Source organism: Cibotium barometz, chromosome 29 (genome assembly GCF_041138505.1).
Source record: "Cibotium barometz isolate CiBa-2024 chromosome 29, ASM4113850v1, whole genome shotgun sequence".
Taxonomy (NCBI): Eukaryota; Viridiplantae; Streptophyta; class Polypodiopsida; order Cyatheales; family Cibotiaceae; genus Cibotium; species Cibotium barometz.
In genome coordinates, this window is record NC_141074.1 from 53,851,751 (window position 1) to 53,871,144 (window position 19,394).

Below are 19,394 nucleotides of genomic sequence, written 5' to 3' on the forward strand. Positions count from 1 at the left end.
AAGAGAATGCATAGAAAACTAAAGTTGCAGTGTCCTTTAGGCTGAATGCTATATGCGAAGTGGTTTCAAATTATCTCACTTTTGTATATGAATCTAATTTGTTCTTGATTCTATATTCTACATGTTCAATCTACAACCTTTTATCTCTTTACAAACAAATCTCATCGTGCTTTATTCTGAACTGACATTATTGTCTGCACATCTTTTCTCTTTGTTTTGCGAGCTTAAGCTTGCAAACAAGGGTGAATTAAGGTGATGCTAGAGCATGATGCAGTGAGTGTCTTACTACTGTAATACAAAATGAGCTTGGATAATAGTGTTAAAACTAAGGTTAGGAGCAAGCTATTGACCAGATGATTGTTTATCACATGGATTAGAGTTTGGAGAAAGCTATTAGAGCTTGCAGGATTGTATGGAAAAAGAAGGGACAGGTCTTTATCTGGAGGGAGGACGTAACATTTACTGACCGACCTGGGAAAATCTTCCACATTGTAAATTTTACCTTCCCATTGGTTTGCCTTATGATTTATCCAAACTCTGTCATGACAATGCAGGCATATGTGCCTATACCTAGTGGTGCTTTCAACTCTAGGAAAGAAACTTCGTTAGAACACGTTGGCGACTAGGTAGTATTACTCCGAAAGTGTGATCCTCAGCCTCAATCAATTAAAAGTACAAACTTGAAAGGTTAACTTCATACTAATCTCGGTATGCCAGCAATAAACATCATGTAAGCACCAAATAATTCAAAGACGTGCAGAGTAGCATTACAGGTTTGTGCCAGGAGTATGACTGCCCCTTCGCATGCGCTAGCCACTTTGCCAAGGCAGGCACTCGTCAGTTTACAAGACAACAAGTGTAGCTAGAATTGTTGTGGGCAACTTACATGAAACGTTATCACGTAATATGAAAACATCAATTCAAATGATGCAACATCAAACGCACTTCGTTTACGGAACGTAATATGAAAGCATCAATTCAAATGATGCAACATCAAACGCACTTCGTTTACGGACTTCTTCCGATGGATATAAAAGAGACTTGCCTACCTCTTGCTGAAAACACGCAAATTATGCCTCCCCTTTTGTCATTTTCAGCTTTTGATCAAGAGTTGAGGATACCAAAAAGTTACTTCCTTGGATCAGTCAGACAAGTATTAAGATGGAGTTCCAGAAAATATGCACACTTGCTACAATTAAAACAAGTAACATAATTTAATACACAACGGGTACTTCTAAATACAGGATTTTAATTTTTAAAAGAGTGGGAGGGGGTACTGGGATAACCTGCCATCACTTTCCACTATGGGAGTGGGTAGAGGCAAAGTGCAAGTACAGCCAAAGTATCTTTCAATTTCTGAGTCTCCATAGGGATTCACAAGTGCCACTAGGATTTGTCTTGGAGGGCATGCTCTGCACACACTGCCTCAAAATCTTGGTCTTATAGATAGACATTTAGCACCTTCCAAATAAGCGTCACATTATCTTTCGCAAGACCACAGGTTTTCAGCTACTTTTAACAAAAGAGGGGGTCCACATGATTACACACAATGACATTGGATGTCACTGCTCTAGTTTTTTTTTTAATGTTATTAATAAACTGCTCTACTTTTTTTTTAAATGTTATTAATAGACTAACAAATTTCTAAAGCAAGTCCCAATTTAAAAAAAGCTTTCTTAAGCTCTTGAAATTCATCCAGAAGATTCCTTAAATAAGACTCGGCACAGATTCCTCATTCCCTGGACTGGCCCGCACGTGAGGACAGGATGATGCCCACAATCAATCCATAGAGAGCCAGAGCCTCCGCAAAGATAAGGATAAGGATCATGCCCACAAATAGCTTGGGTTGTTGTGCATTTGCCCTGCAAAATAGGATCAATAAGCAAAGCCAATTAGTAGAGCTACTTAAACAATGTTGCTATGCAACCCACAAAGACAATTATAACACAGGACCTTATCCAAGTGCCCAAAAAGCCCATTACCTGACACCAGCATCACCAACAATACCAATGGCCATCCCAGCAGAAAGGCCAGCTAGCCCACAAGCCAGACCAGACGAGAGATGCGCATAGCCATCAAACAGGTAGTATGCAGTGCTCCTGGGATTGATTCCTGTACTAATGATCACAGCAATAATCAAACCATATATACCAAGCACACCAGCCATGACGACTGGCACAATCGACTTCATCACCAGCTCGGGCCTCATCACACCCATGGATGCCACCCCAACACCGCTCTTTGCAGTTCCATAAGCAGCACCCATACCTGCAGGATTTTATAACATGATTTAAATATGGAAACATCACAAAGGCACAAGATTTCCAAACAATTATAAGCACCTCATGAAAAGAACGCTTTGCATCAAGCACCAAACCATTCCATATAAAAAAGTAACAAACATTTGTAAGCATGTGTAAGCTCATGTTTGAGTATGCCTGTACACATAAAAGACCATAGCATGTCCAAATGTAAACTAAGAGTACAAGTATCCAGGAATTGAACCTTCACATGTGCAGATAGATGTACATTGAATACTAAATATCTCACAACTATGGAGAAGCAGACCCAGCTCTACGAGAGGTCATGATCACAACAGGGTCAAAAACTGGTCAACAGGTCTTTGAAAAGCAGCCATACTTCCTTTTGTTGGGTCTGACGAGGGGTTCCGGGAGGTGCCTAAGAATCTCCACCAGAAGCTTCCACAGGATCTGAAATTTAGCCATCTAATGTGTTAGGCAACTTTAGGTAGAGGGGAGGACGTCATGAGTAACAACAGGGTTAAAAGCTGGTCAACAGGTCTTTGAAAAGCAGCCATACTTTCCATTTGTTGGGTCTGACGAGGGCTTCCGCGAGGTGACCTACGTAAGCCACACTGGCTAGGAGCTACCAAGCAGTGCTTCTTTAGGCTTAAAAAAACCATGCCGATCATAACAGCCAGTGAGCGCTCAAATTGGTATGGGGATGGTCACAAATTCGGGCGAGAGAGGCTAATTTCAGTGCATTATGCATTTTGACACTGATTGCCATGCTTTTGGGCTCAAGATTTAGGAAGCCCAGGGTCAACCAAGAGTGGGGATGCATGAGCCAAGAAAAAGCAACTAGGTGCAATAATTATCCTGTAATCCGTTGCATGCTAGCGTTTTTGGCCTAACCGCATGAGTTTCCAACCACAAATTCAACCTCGATCAGTACATCCAAGTTCATCTCAGCCTTCCCACCTTCTTGATGCTTTTCTTTGTTGTTTACAGTATACCTTGTGTGTATCAAGTTTACATCAACTAGACAGTTGTTGATGGCAGTTTTTAGGCCTGCTTTCAAGTCGATTCTAGGGCTTGCTTGCGGCTTGCTTTTTAGTTTGAACCTAAGCCATGAATCCTGGGGTAAATCCACAAGCTCAGCCACAAATTTATGACCTTTCTCAAGAATCTTAGCAGCCACAGAAAAAGGTTACCCACAAATCTAACGGCCGTAATCTAGGCAGCCATCCTACACTTTACACGATGGATGGAGATGCCACTGTGTGTGCACTCATGAAACAGCACCTGGTCTCCCAAGTATCTCTTGCAAGACAGACAAACAACACAAACCAACACTTTCGTGATGCTGGCAACTCACCACCCAACCATAGCTCCATCCGGAGCAAAACACCATGCCCCGCCCAAACAACAGCTAGAGGCTAGACCATACAATGACCAAAAAAGTCATCCAATATCACCAAGGACTTTTGCGGAGTACTCATCAAACAAATCCTGATCTCCCCAACATCCCTTGCAAAATAGACAAACGACATAACCCACATATTATGGTGCCGTATCACATGCATGCCCAGGCATGGCACTGTCAGAATGCACAGCGGAAGACTAACGCACATAGGAGACGCATCACCATCGAGCTCCACGAACACCCCCAACGGGCTCTGCAGCATCCCTCCACCGGGCTCCCATCTCCCGGTGAGCTGCCTCCCAAAACACCGGCTGGAGGAGATGATTATGACAAGGTGCCACTCTAGCCTATATATGGCTCTTCAACTTCCCATGCTTCCACTTATGGGATAATCCAAGGCACCTTCTAGCCATAGATCACAAGCTCGAAATCGCCAACCTTCCAACACTCTCCCTCGATTCGAGCTCCACAAGCCACCGAGGCGCGAGAGGGTCGCCCAAGACCACACATGCCTGAGCCGCCCAGGACCACACACGCCCAGGCTCTAATACCATGTCAGAATGCGCAACGGAAGACTTGCGCACATAGGAGACGCATCACCATCGAGCTCCACGAACACCCCCAACGGGCACTGCAGCATCCCTCCACCGGGCTCCCATCTCCCGGTGAGCTGCCTCCCAAAACACCAGCCGGAGGAGATGATTATGACAAGGTGCCACTCTAGCCTATATATGGCTCTTCAACTTCCCATGCTTCCACTTATGGGATAATCCAAGGCACCTTCTAGCCATAGATCACAAGCTCGAAATCGCCAACCTTCCAACAGGCACCACGTGGACATGCTTTCCCATTGTAGCCAGTATCTTGGCAAGGTAAGAGGCTGGATATAGGTGGATTGGATCAGTTTTGGCAGCCCAAACAGATGCACCTTGCCGCCGAAAAAGAGAAGCCCAAAGAAGGCATCTCAGATCTAGCACAGGTCCTTCTACATATTGAAGAACAAAGAAGAAAAGATGACGAAGTTAAAAAAAAAACAGATGAAGAAAAAGAACTAAGACGTTCGGAGGAACAGAAGAATAGGGAAGCCACACACAAATATGAGGAAGACCAATGCCGTAGAGAGAAAGTCGACGGAGAGTTCCAGCAAAGACTCAACAGGGGGGCTGTGCAAATCTAGAATCAGCAAATGATGGCACAAATTCTAGCGGCTCTCCCTCAACAGGCTCCACATTCCTCGTCCTCCAACGCCCCTACCACCACCGTCATACGAACCTCTCTAAATTTTAGTAAGTATGATGGTAAGTGTGATCATGCTGCGGTTACTCAATTTATTCATCAATTTGAAGCACATTTTCCTTTAGCTAAAATCACAGATCCACAAGACAAAGTCCATGTGGCACACCCCAATTCACTGGGAAAGCCGTTACTTAGTGGCAGGCTGCAACATTGGTCAACTTCACACAGACCCCATCACAGGCCAATTCCGTTTTCATTGGAACACCTTCATGGCTAACCTCAAAGCCCGTTTTCTTCCACCACAGTACATGGATGAGTTTTACAAACTCACTCAAGGTGGTTACCTTGTTTTGACCTATTCAAACAAGGTCATTACAATGGCCCAGCAGTTGGGCATATCGGAAGAAGATAAGCTCAAGCAGTTTATTCGAGGTTTAGATACTACCATTAGGCACCCAATGAGGAATTTTGAGCCTCAGAACCCTCGCTCAAAATCAGGAGCTAATATTGAACGGAGGTAAGCCCAAGCAGGTACAATCTACCCCAAAGTCCCAATGACAATCATCCACCGAGCAGTCATCTGCCCAGGGTAAGGGGGTTCAGAACAGCAAAGACCAAAAGGACCAAAAGAAAAATTCCTCGGGTCAATCGGGCAATAAGAAGATTCTATGCCCAAGAACTTAGTACAAGACAGAGAACCGTTGTTTCTTCTGTCACATTGTGAGACATGGGAAGAAAGATTGCACTAAGTTTCAAGCTAAAAAGTCTGCTAAGGCATCCAGTTCCACAGTAGCAACCATAGCATCATCATCCACACCTCCACCATCAACCTCCAATGCCGCTCATCTTTTACCCTCTTTGAATTCAATACCACCTCCGCAGTTGGCTACCAAGATGAGTTGTACCTTGGTTCCTTATCACTTAGATGTGGACGGGTTTACCCTTGGTCTACGTACACACATCACTCATAAAGCTCAGCAATTTGAGTTTTACGTTCAGCAGGCCACATTCCAACGGGATTTCATTGTCTCCCCTCTTTTAGGGTGTGACATGATCCTCGGGATCCAGTGGTTTCGTCAATATGCACCCATTCCTGATTGGAGGCAGAACACTTTCACCATAGTTGAAGGCTTTCCTAAGCCTCTCATGATTCGTGGGGATCGGAGCATTCCTGGCATTCCACTCATTTCCCACATTCAGGCCCAAAGAGCCATCAAAAAAGGAGCAGAGTGTGCGTTGTTATATGTCCGCTCTCAATCTAATGCAGTTCAAGTAGCACCCACAGGCATAGTAGCAGGGGAATGCCGTTCCCCCCCTCGGGGAACGATGGAATGCGTTCCCCTATGGCCAAGATGCAAGAAACGGACAGAACGAAGCAGGGGAACACGTGGCAGGTGGAACGGCCGGGATAATGCCGGGGGAACACCCATACGGCACGCCAGGCTACATTCCCCCACGCGGAATGAAATGACATGGATATTTTTTTTTAAAGGGCAAAAGGTACCCGATGCCCATACCTTTTGCCCAGCTTCCTCGGGCTCAAAGCGATCGGCTTTAAATGCTACTTGGCGGGATGAGGTTGAAAGACTAGAACGGTATTCATCGAAGGGAGGTGCAACACGATGGAAATGTAAGCAATGTAACAAAGAGAAGTTAGGAGAAGCAAACCTTGTGAGAGCACATCTATGCCGTGTAAACAATGAAAAAGTACAAGTGCACAAATGCCCAAGGACAACACCTAAAATGCGTAGAGAGCTTTTGGCAAAGTACCCAAGTGAAGAGGAGAAAGCATGTGCACGAAAGAAACCAGCAATTGATGCATCTTAATTCAGTAGATGTACACTTGGGAGATAGTCACCAGTATGGAGGACTTGGGAGATTTGCATTTTCCCAGGATTCGCAACCTATGGGTGCAAGCTCCAGCAAGCAACAAACCTTGGGAGCAGCTTGGGATCCCCACAAGAAAGAGAGGGTAGATGCAGATGTTACAAGGTTCTCTTATCATAATCAATGTAACACGCGGAAGCTCTAGGAGTCTTCTTTCAGCCCTAAACACCATCTAGAACATGCTGATGCAAAAACGCAGACAGAAGGGAGAGTAGAGAGAGTGAAATGCTGGAAATTCAGTATATTTCTGATGGTACAAAAAGGTACCTACAATCTACAGCCCCTTGGCTGCCTTTTTGAAAAGGTGAACATCACCAAAACAGTCCTAGTCTAGGGACCCTAAGGTCCCACTCCTTATGGGAGTGAATGATTACAATGAATAGCACACTTGCCCTTTTATAGGCCATTGGACAAATGAAACGTTGGCCGACTGCTAGTCGGCGCCTCCATTAATGCAGTGCTTGCAGCCGCCTTTGCTCTTGTACAGCTGACTCCACTGTCTTGTAGCCGACTGAGCCCTCCAAGTCCTCCAAGCCTTGCTCCAAGTCCAATCTGCTGCTCTTTTTCTGGCTGCCCCCTTCTAGACTAGCTCCAGAGAATGTCCATGGCATTTCATGCACATGACATCTCCCTCTGCTAAACTTGATGTCGGGATTCCAACTTTTTCCTTGGATGACTGTCATCATCCCATATTGTTCCGGGAGTCCCTCTGTCATCCATCCATCACTAGCAACCCCTTTTCTCTGAAAACCCGGCCCGGTCTCCAAAACCACTCTGACTCTGAATAAGATCTATGCATCTGTTCCACCCAATCCCCAATCCATTCCTGCCCTAACTCTGAACACTGCCTTGGTCTTCATTCCTGAGAAATGAGTCTGGCACTCTCACATCACCCCTTGGAGGATAATCCTCCCTTGGGACCGTTGCCTGAGAACCTATCTGGCTCATAGGACTGCCATCTCCTCTGGCTTTGTGGAACACCACCAACAAACCTCCTGGGAGCTCTTCCCGATTCTGTGTTCCTTGCCTTGGGCTTCGTATCCGTGTACTTTCCTGTACCTTAGACCTGTACAACATCATATGGGACTGAATCAGTGTTTAGCTTTGCTGAGCCTGATGCTCTGATACCAATGTAACACGCGGAAGCTCTGGGAGTTTTCTTTCAGCCCTAAACACCATCTAGAACATGCTGATGCAAAAACACAGACAGAAGGGAGAGTAGAGAGAGAGTGAAATGCTGATAATTCAATATATTTCTGATGGTACAAAAAGGTACCTACAATCTACAGCCCCTTGGCTGCCTTTTTGAAAAGGTGAACATCACCAAAACAGTCCTAGTCTAGGGACCCTAAGGACCCACTCCTTATGGGAGTGAATGATTACAATGAATAGCACACTTGCCCTTTTATAGGCCATTGGACAAATGAAACGTTGGCCGACTGCTATAGTCGGCGCCTCCATTAATGCAGTGCTTGTACAGCTGACTCCACTGTCTTGTAGCCGACTGAGTGGGCCTTTGCTCTTGTACAGCTGACTCCACTGTCTTGTAGCCGACTGAGTGGGCTTGGTTTCTCCATTAATGCAGCGCTTGCAGCCGCCTTTGCTCTTGTGCAGCCGACTCCAGTGTCTTGCAGCCGACTGAGCCCTCCAAGTCCTCCAAGCCTTGCTCCAAGTCCAACCTACTACTCTTTTTCTGGCTGCCCCCTTCTGGACTAGCTTCAGAGAATGTCCATGGCATTTCATGCACATGACAATCATGTAGCATTCAATGTTGCCAGGTCTCCATATTTTATTGAAACGGTCCACGAGATTGCACCGTATGGCCCAACATACAAGCCTCCTTCGTATGAGACACTACGCACCACCTTGTTGCAAAAGGAGAAAATCTGCGCATGAAAGTTGGGCAAAGAATGGTGTGTCACTTATTGCAGATGGCTAGAGTGACTCTCGAAAAAGGTCCATTCATATGGCATGGTTGCTTATTCTCAAGGAAGAATGCAATTCATTTCCTCACATGATGCTTCTAGGACTGGAAAATTACAAATCAGCTTGTGGAAGAGTGGGCCGAAGGTATTGAGAAAGTTGGCCCACAAAATGTTATTCAGTTCTTAGTTGATGGTGAGGCAACAAATAGCGCAGCTGGTCTAAAGCTTGAAGACACGTATCCGCTTATCACATTTAGTCCATGCTTTGCTCATTGGAGCAACTTACTAAAAGATATTGGCAGCTTGCCATGGGTTGATCCACACATTAAAAAAGGCAAGGAGATAATAAGCTTCATTTAAAACCATCAGTTTATTTTGAATGAATTCCGCAAGAGATCGCCCAGAAAGGATCTCTTGAAGTACTCAGAGACACGCTTTGGTTATAACTTTCTCACAATGAGCAGGTTATCCAAAGTGAACTTGCCTTTGAAGCAGTTTTCTCACCTTTTGCCGCTCCCATTCTGTTTGTCCAAAAGAAGGATAAGTCCACACGCTTATGTGTGGATTACAGGGCACTCAATAAGCTAGCTGTCATATTTCTTACTATACACATGTGGAGGAACACCATGGAAGGGTAGGAATATAGGAATAGACCTTGGTGTGTGTTTCAAGCATGGTTTAGTACATGTGACTCAGTACATGTGGAAGGGCTTCATGGAAGGGTGGATACCCTGGTGAGAGTTCTTGGCATGCTGACAAAGTCTCATGGAAGGGTGGATACCCTAGTGAGAGTTCTTGGCATGCTGATGAAGTCTTATGGAAGGGTGGACACCCTGGTGAGCGTTCTTTATACCTATATGGACGGTGCCCGAGAAGAATTCGGTACAAGATGAATAAGTTGGCAGATGGAATCTAGAATATTATGCATAAAGCATTTGTGTGTGTTTGACATGCATGAATGACTTGTCTTGACTGCTTGGACAATGCCTAGTATTTCTGCTTGTGACTATCCATGGGCTCCGGGGACGCCTGGAAACCCTGCGGACACGTGTGTGCACACTTGTTTGGGACTGAGGCGGTGGTCTTATGTGTTTTGCAGGTGGCAAGTGACCCCAAACTCAATTTACAGCTCACGTTTTATTATACTAAGGTTTATGAGTGCAAATGTTCACATACACTTAAATTTGGACGGACAAATTATAAAGTTTTCACATACACTTAAGTTTGTGTGGACAATTTTTAAAGTGTTCACATCATTGATCAAGAGGACCAGTTTTAATAACTTGGCCATTACTCAAGGTGGGCAGCCCATCAAGCCAAAAAGGATCCACGAGTTGCTATTCTGGGAGGGGAGGGCCAAAATCAGCTAGGCGCCCCCCTTTCCAACTGTTTTTGGAGGTGGAACACCCTCGGCTTGAGACAGATGTCAGTTCGTTATGCAAAACAGCTTGGGAGAGCTCGTCGACTACTGACAAGGCTGATCTATAGCTGGTCGCTTGCCTCCACAGCTTCTACAGGCAAAAGCAATTCGTCTCTCTCTCTCCTCCTTGAAGCAGGCGACCCTTTCTGGCTCGGAGTTCAAGGCAAACAACAGGGCACCCATCTCATCTCCTGGGGTGACCTGTACAGCATGTTTGTGGGCTGAAAACAGTGCTGTCCAGTCCAATTCAGCAAGGTTCTTCGCGACAGATTTGAAGGCAAACAGTCTCTAAACCTACATGAAGCTTGTGGTTCTAAGGGTGGAACCTTCAGGTAGCCAAAGCCAAGGTTTTCATGACTGGTTATTCGGGACAGCACCACTGCTAGAAGGTGTGATCATGTACCAGAGAGTGGCTGTGCTCGAGAAACTCTTGCAAGCTTGAGTTTGAGGACTCTAGCAATTGTTTGATTTGTTTTCATCTTATCCTAGATGTATCTGGTGCCAGTCTGACGAGTGTTTACTCTTTGGCACCCGTTCTCTTGTACTGGAACACTCTGTTGGTAATAAAGATACCTCGCGGGGGGGGGGGGAGAACTTCAGCCCCTAGTGATGTGTCTTGTGCAGGTTTTCATATTGTTGTTTCAGTGATTTCAAAGTATGATGATGATATTGTCAGATGCTATGTATGATGCCATGATGTTATGTATGAGATAAGGTTTCCTGTGCACACGCTTCCGTATTTGTGACACTAACAGTGAAGAATAGATTCCCCATGCTCAGAATAGAGTACATCCTTGAACGACTCAACAGTGCAAAGATTTTCTCTAAGATTGATCTTAAGAGTGGCTATCATTAGGTTTGGATCTTCGAGGCCGACATTCCAAAAACGACCTTTAGGACTGAGCGTGGCCACTACGAATTTGTGGTGATGCCCTTTGGTCTCACCAATGCACCAGCGACGTTCAACAAAATGATGTCTCGGGTTTTTCGGGATCTCATTGGCAAATGCGTCTTCATCTTCTTAGCTGACATTCTCATCTTCTCAGGGACTGCAACGCAGCATGAGCGAGATGTGGCACAGGTTTTGCAACTCTTGCAAGCCAACGAGTTGTTTATCAATGCCAAGAAGAGTGAGTTTGGAGTACAAGAAATCCATTACCTAGGATACATCATCAGTTCTTCAGGTATTAGCCTCGACCCTAAAAAGGTAGAGGCCATTGTCAGTTGGGATGTTCCCACTACAGCCTAGTAAATCGGCTCATTTGTGGGCCTTTGTCAGGCCTACAGCACCCACATGGACAAGTTTTCTGACCTTGCAGCACCTCTTACGGACTTCCTCAAGGGAGTGAAGACTCGTCGTCACAAAGTGTCCGTCACGAGCAAGGCTCTAGAGGCATTCCAGGAAATGAAGAAAGTTGTCTCTTAAAGTCATTAGTTTTGATGTTGGCATCATGGGATGATCCTTTCAAGGTGATTACCGATGCCAGTGAAAGAATGGCTGTAAATCAGAAAAAACAGCAAATAGATCTTGCAAAGAAACACACGTGCAAAAGAACTGAAGTAGAAAACTTGTTATCTGCTCAAGTAGAGCACGAGGGCTGCCCGTAGGTGCATACAACCAACAGCAATAGCTGAATAATGATATGCTAATGATGCAAACCCAAGCCACCTATTTATAGGTTGGACAAGAGCTGGTCGGCCATTATAAAAACAATGGGCTAGCCGACTATGCAAAAAATACTAGAATAATGTCTAAAAAGTAGACAAAAATAGCAGAAAAATATCTAAAATAAGATGAATGCATGGCCTCATAAATCTGGCCAAATACAGCATGAAATATGCACATATATGCCCAATCTGGAGATGAGAATGCCAACACCTCCTCTTCAACGATGGGCGGACCAACTCCAACACGCTGAAGAAAGACCTCCAAAGAAGCTCGAGGGAGCGGTTTGGTGAAGAGGTCAGCAAGATTGTCCTGAGTGGAACAATAATCAAGTCGAAGAAGACCAAGCTCAATCCAATCCCGAACAAAATGATAGTGAACCTCAATGTGTTTGGAGCGGCCACGTATCACAGGATTCTGAGCTAAAGCAATGGCACTCTGAGAATCCGAGAAGATGACAACAAGGGAATCATCCGCACAACATAAATGCTCCAAAATTTGATGTATCCATAACGCCTCAGCTGCGGAGAGAAGATAGGATTTGTACTCAGCCTCGATAGAAGAAGCAGCAACAATCCTCTGCTTTTGAGATTTCCAAGAGACCAATCCTGTACCAAGCATGAAACAATATCCTGTAGTAGATCTCCGAGTATCAATGCAGCCAGCCCAATCAGCATCCGTAAAGCCCACCAAAGAAGAACTACCAGAATAAGTGATGCCATAATCTGATGTGCCACGAAGATACCGAAGCACTCTCAAAGTTGCCTGCCAATGAGATCTCCGAGCTACTGAAGAGAACTGGCTGAGTACGCTCATAGCATAAGAGAGATCCGATCGGGTGTTAACAAGATAAAGCAAGGGGCCAACTAACTGCCAGTATTCTGTGGAATCCACTAAAGGTGTATCATCCTCTTTAGACAATTTCGCTTTGGGATCCATAGGACAAGAGAGAGGAGAGCAATCTGTCAAACCATAAGTTGCAAGCAACTTCTTCACATACTTCTCCTGGGAAATGAAGGGCCCCCTATCCCGATAACGAGATAGTATTTGCTTTATTTCTTTAGAGAGAATGACTGTGGACTGTAGATAAGCCAAACGCAAGATCTCGGAGGATCAGAGATTGGCTGAACTGTACACGGCTGTAGAAACACCTCGATGACCTGATCTCGTACCTATGCACTCTTCCCAAGGGCATGAGGAAGGGCTGCACACCTGAGACTGAGAAAAGAAGAAGGTGGACTGTTCTACACTATGTTAGAATGCTGAAAACATTTATGAATGCTGTGTTACCTTCACCAGATGATGTTGCATGTATGGATGATGCACAGAAGGCTGGATACTGATGCAAACTGTTGATTCAGGGCTGGAAACTGATGCATGCTGTTGATTCAGGGCTGGAAACTGCTGTGGACAGAAACGCAGACCTACAGAGATGCTGCTGGACTGAAACGCATGTGTGTTCTGATGCTGCAAACTGCTGCTGTACGGCTGGACAGAAACGCAGAGGAGCTGTGTTGATTGCTGGCATTGAACTGGGGCTGGTTTGTATGCTGAATCAAGGCCTGAAGTGATGCTGAATGCAGGCTGATTTGATGCTGATGGCAGGCGCCTAGGGCTGACTGAAGCAAGGGGTTCTCAAGGGGCTGGAGAAGCAAGCTTATGAGCTCCAAGGGCTGGATTAGTCTAGGGCTGAAGGCAAGGATACTCCTAGGGCTGAGGAGGAGAGCTCTTAGCACAATGAAGACTGAATGAATAACTAAGCCCTATGCAAGCCTATTTATACTAACTGGAGGTTGGTCATTTAATAAAGTTTATATTTATAAATGCCCAATAATGCAAATAATGCTAAATAAATACTATTAAATATGAAAAAAATACCATATAAATCCTAGTAAATTCCCTAAGGCTTCTGGGATGTTCTAAATGAAGGCTTCTGGGATGTTCTAAATGATGCACAGGCATATGAATGCATATTATGCAGGATGCAGAGTGCTTTCCGATGCAAACCCTAAGGCTTCTACTGACTCTACATGCATGAATGATTCTCTCCAAGTGGGTTAAGGGACTTGACTAACTGACTGACCCGCTAAGGCTGAGGAATGACCTACGTAGCTCGTGCCTAACTTATCCTGGACTGAGGATGTACAATGGGGTCACGGCGTACGACAATTATCATCCTATTGGGTTCTAAAACTGTACAACTGTTACACTTCTGATGATGAGCCATCTTGTCACCATGCATTGAGTGCAGAGTGCATGTGACATTCCCTCCTGCTTAGCCTAGCGGCCGGTTCATGGCTTCCTAGTAGTCCACCAATAACTGGGGGTACTCCTGGAAGAACTCCTCGTCGAGCCATACGGCTTCGTGGGTGCCTCGATCTCGGAATTTCGTATAGAACTGACGAATCCGTCGACCGGAACCATGCTTCCATCGATGAAGAAGGATCTGCTCAGGCTCAATAACTTCTACCTCGTCTACCACGTCTGGCTACTGTTCATCTGAAACATCAAACACTTCTGGACCAACATATGGTTTTAGCCAAGAAACCTGGAAAACATCATGCATTGTCCAACTGGCAGGCAACTATAATTTCATGGAGATATCACTTAACTTCTTAACTATTGGAAAAGGCCCAAAACTACGGAATGAAAGCTTGGGACAACGTTTGCCCACTTGTTTCAATCTCTGCTTCATGATACGCAAATAGACCCAATCCCCTTCCTTGAAGTGGACATCTCGTCTAGACTTATTTGCCTGTCTGCTATATGCTTCCTAAGCTTTGGTCAAGCGGTCCTTGACTGACTCAATGATCTCGGAAAATGCTTCCGTGGTTTTATTAGCCTCTAAAGATGGAGACACTGTCAGAATATGCAGCGGAAATGATAACCAAATTTGGGTAGACAAGAGCAAGTAGATTGCAGAAAATAAACAGCACAAGAAACACAGAGAGATAGGTGTGTAAACTCTTCTCTATACACAAGATCCCGAGAAAACTGAATGACTGAGTGGTGGGGGCAAGGGGCCTATATATACACCACTGAGAAAGCAGTCGGCCAGCATAAAAGGTGCCCACGACTGCTGAAAATGGTCCCACGACTGCATAAATGCAGTCGGCCAGCTGATAAGTGCCCACGACTAAAAAAGTACAGTCGGCCAGCAGTCCAGTAGCCCACGACTGATGTGTATGCAGTCGGTCAGCACTGGAGTGCTCCTGGCACCCTCTCGCAACCCTCCCACCACTAGGAAAAATGGGAAAAAATAGGAAAAAATACGGGGAGTGTGGAAAAATGATAAAACACCTTATACAGGGCGGGCACACCCACAACAGAGGCCCTGGTGTATCAATATAGACAGGAGATGACTTCTAACACCCCCTCTCAGCTCCTGGCTGTCAAACCAACCCAAGAGAGCTGGAGTGCCGCCTGAGTGTAGCCTGAGGTAGAGACTTCGTGAAGAGGTCCGCCGCATTGTCCTCCGTCGAACAATAAAGTAGCAAGATGTCACCAGCCAAGATCTTCTCATGTACAAAGTGATACTGTATCTCTATATGCTTGGTCCGAGCATGGAAAACCGGGTTCCGAGCAATAGCTATACAACTCTGGTTATCGCACTGGATGACTGTGGGCTCCCTCTGTGGAAACCCAATCTCGCCTAGCAGCCTCCGCAGCCATACAACCTCACAAGCAGCACCACAAGCAGCCCGATACTCTGCCTCTGTCGAAGAAAGGGCAATAGTTGGCTGCCTCTTGCTCCTCCAAGCAACTGCTCCTGAGCCGAGGATAAAACTGTATCCTGAAGTAGATCTCCTCGTGTCTGGATCTCCTCCCTAGTCTGAGTCACTCCAACCTTGGAGCTTGACTCCATTCCCTCCTGTGTAAAAGAGTCCCAGATCCTTCGTACTCTGCAGATACCGCAAGATCCGCAATCCTGCGTCCCAATGAGACTTCAATGGCGTCTGCATAAAAGAGCTCAACAGCCCTACGGAGAAGCTCAAGTCCAATCTAGTGTTCAGCAACCAGATCAATGAACCAACCAACTTCCGGTACTGCGAGGCATCAACTGGCTCACAAGGATCTGTAACGGTTAACTTTGTGTTCGGGTCCATCGGCGAAGTAATAGGCTTGCAGTTCTCCATCCCAAAGGCCTCAAGCCATGAACATACCGCTGCTGAGAGACGAAAAACCCTCTCTGGGGGTCTGCCAGATCTCCAATCCCAAAAAGAAGTGGAGTAAGCCTAAGTCGGTCATCTCAAACTCCTTTGACAAGGCAGCCTTCGTCACTCTAATGTGCTCCACATGACCGCCGGTGAGAATGAGATCATCCACATAAAGAATGATAAGTGTGACCATGCCGCGTTCCCGAAAGAGATACAGGTTCGGATCTGCAACCGATCTCTGAAATCCAGTCCGAATAAAGAAGGAATCAATCTTCTGATTCCAAGCCCTGGGAGCCTGCTTAAGACCATACAAGGCCTTACGTAACCTGTAAACCATCCCTTCCGATCCTGGAACAATAAAGCCTCGAGGCTGCTCAACGTACACCTCCTCCTGCAGGTCACCATTAAGGAACGCAGATTTTACATCCATTTGATACACGGGCCACCTTTGAGAAGAAGCAAGGGCAAGAACGGTCCGAATCGTGGACATCCGCGCTGTCGGTGCAAAGGTATCCTCGTAGTCGATGCCTGGCCGCTCAGCATAACCTTTAGCCACAAGCCTGGCTTTGTGTTTGTCCACCGTCCCATCAGACGCATATTTGGTCTTAAAGACCCATTTGACACCAATGACTGACCGCTTCGACGGCCTCAGTACCAACTCCCAAGTGTTGTTCTTCTCGATGGCATCAAGTTCCACCTGCATGGCTTTCCTCCAAGTATCCTTGCTTCCTTTACGGAAGTGGGCTCTTTATCTCGCATGATACGAGACATCAAAGCATAGTTCACCTGAAGAAGCTCCGCCGTGTTGCTTTTATCTCGGACTCGATGTGATCTTCGAGGGCCGTCCTCTGTGGTCCACTCGGAGGGAAGCTCCGTGACACCTGACTCCCGAAGGGTGTCTAACAACCACCTAGGTACTCGAACAGATCGTGGAGCCTCCTGTGGTCGTGGGGGCTCAACTCCAGCTACGGGCTCAACCTCCTGTATGACTGAGGTGGATCAACTGGAATGGTAGACTGGGAATCATCATCAGACTCCTCTGGATCTCCAAGAAGTGGCGGCTCCTCGACAGTGGATGCTGGAACATGCTCGTCAAAGACCACATCCCGACTGACAACAATCTCGTTCCTGTCTGGATCATACAACATGTATCCCTTGGAAAGAGAGTTATACCCCACAAATACCAACTTGCGGGACTTGGAGTCAAGCTTCCCCCTCTGCTTCTTCGGAATATGTATATACGCGTCACTCCCAAAGACACGGAAGTGCGAGACATCGGGTTTCCTGCCAAAGTATGCCTCAAATGGAGTCATATGGGGTACAAAAGTCGTCAGAGAGCGGTTAATGGTATGGACAGTCGTTGCCACAGCCTCACCCCAAAGTGGACGAGGAAGATCACGATGCTCCAGCATGGTCCTCGCCATCTCCACCACAGTCCTGTTCTTACGTTCAACAACTCCATTCTCCGAAGGCGATTCGATATTGGCCAATTCCCTTTTGATGCCATGATCTGCACAAAATCTGAAAAATACAGTCGAGGAGAATTCACCTCCTTTGTCAGCCCTGAGAGTCTTGACCTGAAATCCTGACTCTTTCTCCACCATCACGTGCCAATCCTTGAACCGAGCAAAAGCCTGGTCCTTCTGGGAAAGAAAGTAGACCCACGTGAATCTGGTACAATCATCAAGCAGCAGCATAAAGTAGAGAGATCCTCCCAAAAATGGTATCTGCTGAGGTCCACACAAGTCAGTGTGAATCAACTCCAATGGTTTCGAAGCCCACCTGGAAGCCTGCTTCGGAAAGGATTCCCTGTGCTGCTTACCACGTATGCAAGAACTGCAACGTCCTTGCCTACTACCAACATCTGGCAAGCCAACCACCATCTGGTCCCGGAAGGCGCGCCTCAAAGCATCCACATTTAAGTGGCCAAAACGAAAGTGCCACAAATCTCCGACCTGAGAACCTGTCAATGAGGAGAGTGCAGAGAGCTTGTAGATGCCATTCTCCACACCCCCCTCCCAAACAACTTTGCCAGTCTCACGGTCCCTTAGAGCAACTGAATGCTCCTCAAATTCCACCCGAAAGCCAGTCTTGCATACCTCATGCACTGACAGAAGATGAAAACCCAGAGCAGGGACATAAAGAACACGGGAAGCATGCTTGCCCCCCTTGCCGTCAGGAATAATCTCCATCCGGCCCTCACTATGTATCGGAATAGTGGAGTTATCGCCAATAAAGATACGACCTGACTGCCGTTTCAGATCCAGAAAGAAGTCACGGGATGGAGTCATGTGCCTGGAAGCACCACTGTCGAGAATCCATTCCCGGGTATCCTTCGCGGTGAAGCCAACTGCCTCCTCGCTCGAAGATGATGAAGCATCGGAGTCCACCATCTCTAAGTGCACAAATGCCAGAGTCTTTGCAGCTGAGGCTGAGGAATCAGCACTCTTCCCTGTCCGCTTAGGGCACTTCCTCCAGTAGTGGCCTTTCTCGCCACAATCATTACAAGATCTTTCGGCCTTCAGCTTCTCTCGTTCTGGATTAGGCTTCTTCTCAGAAGACTTCTCCAATGAAGCCTTTCCTTTGCCCTTGTTATTCCGGCCTTTCGACCGTTGGCCAGTTAAGGCCTCCGAACCTCCGCCGTGAGGAGGGTTTGTGAAACGTTCCTCCTGGTCCAAGACCATTGGCACAAGCTCCTCCCAAGTAATGGTGCTGAGCCTGCCACTTGTGATCAACGAGGAATAGAAAGCAGAATACTGACCAGGCAAGTGGGAAAGCAAAGTGATGGCCATATCTTCAGATGATATCTCTTTCCCAGCTTGTAGGACTTCCTGCTGAAGGGCCTGCAGCTTGTTGATGTGTTCCCACATCGTCGAAAACTTTGCAGGGTTCATAACCCGCATCTGCACTTCCAAGGAGATCCGTTTCATGGGTGATACCCTGTTATACAAAGAAGCCAAGTGCTCCCATATGCCTCTCGCCAGCGTCATGTGCTTCACATGATTGATCACTTGTGGTGTGCAATTGAGGAAAATAAACGACCGGACCCTGGCGTTGACACGATCCCACATGTGTGCCTGCGCCTCTCGGTCCTTCCGCGTCGATAGTAACTCCCCTTCCTTAGCTTCCGGCCGTGGCACCCCGATGATGATAAAATCAGTAAGGTCATATGACTCCAGCACCAACTCCATCATGATCTTCCAGATGCCGTAATTGGACCCGTCCAGTTGACGATCCACTGGGAACGTGGGGAGAGTCGGAATCTTCACGTGCTTCTCAGCCATCTCTAGTAAATCTGCCATCGCGGAGAGTAACCTGAAAGGGTGGGTGGGTGGGAAAAAAAAATCTAAAAACCTGCAAGTGGCTGTCCAGCACCTTAGCCCGCCTTCGTCTTGCACCTTCTCTTCCCGTTCAGCCCAAAACAGTCCACCAATCAG

General features: G+C 46.5%; 1 protein-coding gene across 1 annotated transcript in view; it reads right to left on the bottom strand.

Moving 5' to 3' along the window:
• Positions 1–1,459: 1,459 nt before the first annotated feature.
• LOC147622363 (V-type proton ATPase 16 kDa proteolipid subunit-like) overlaps positions 1,460–19,394 on the bottom strand; it is a 40,833-nt gene continuing 22,898 nt past the window's right edge. Inside the window, exons 2-3 of the mRNA XM_086823476.1 lie at positions 1,983–2,268; positions 1,460–1,862 (exon numbers count right to left, since the gene is read on the bottom strand). Of these exons, the coding sequence (XP_086679602.1) occupies positions 1,733–1,862; positions 1,983–2,268 (416 nt within the window). The 3' untranslated portion in view covers positions 1,460–1,732. The remainder of the gene's footprint in view (positions 1,863–1,982; positions 2,269–19,394) is intronic.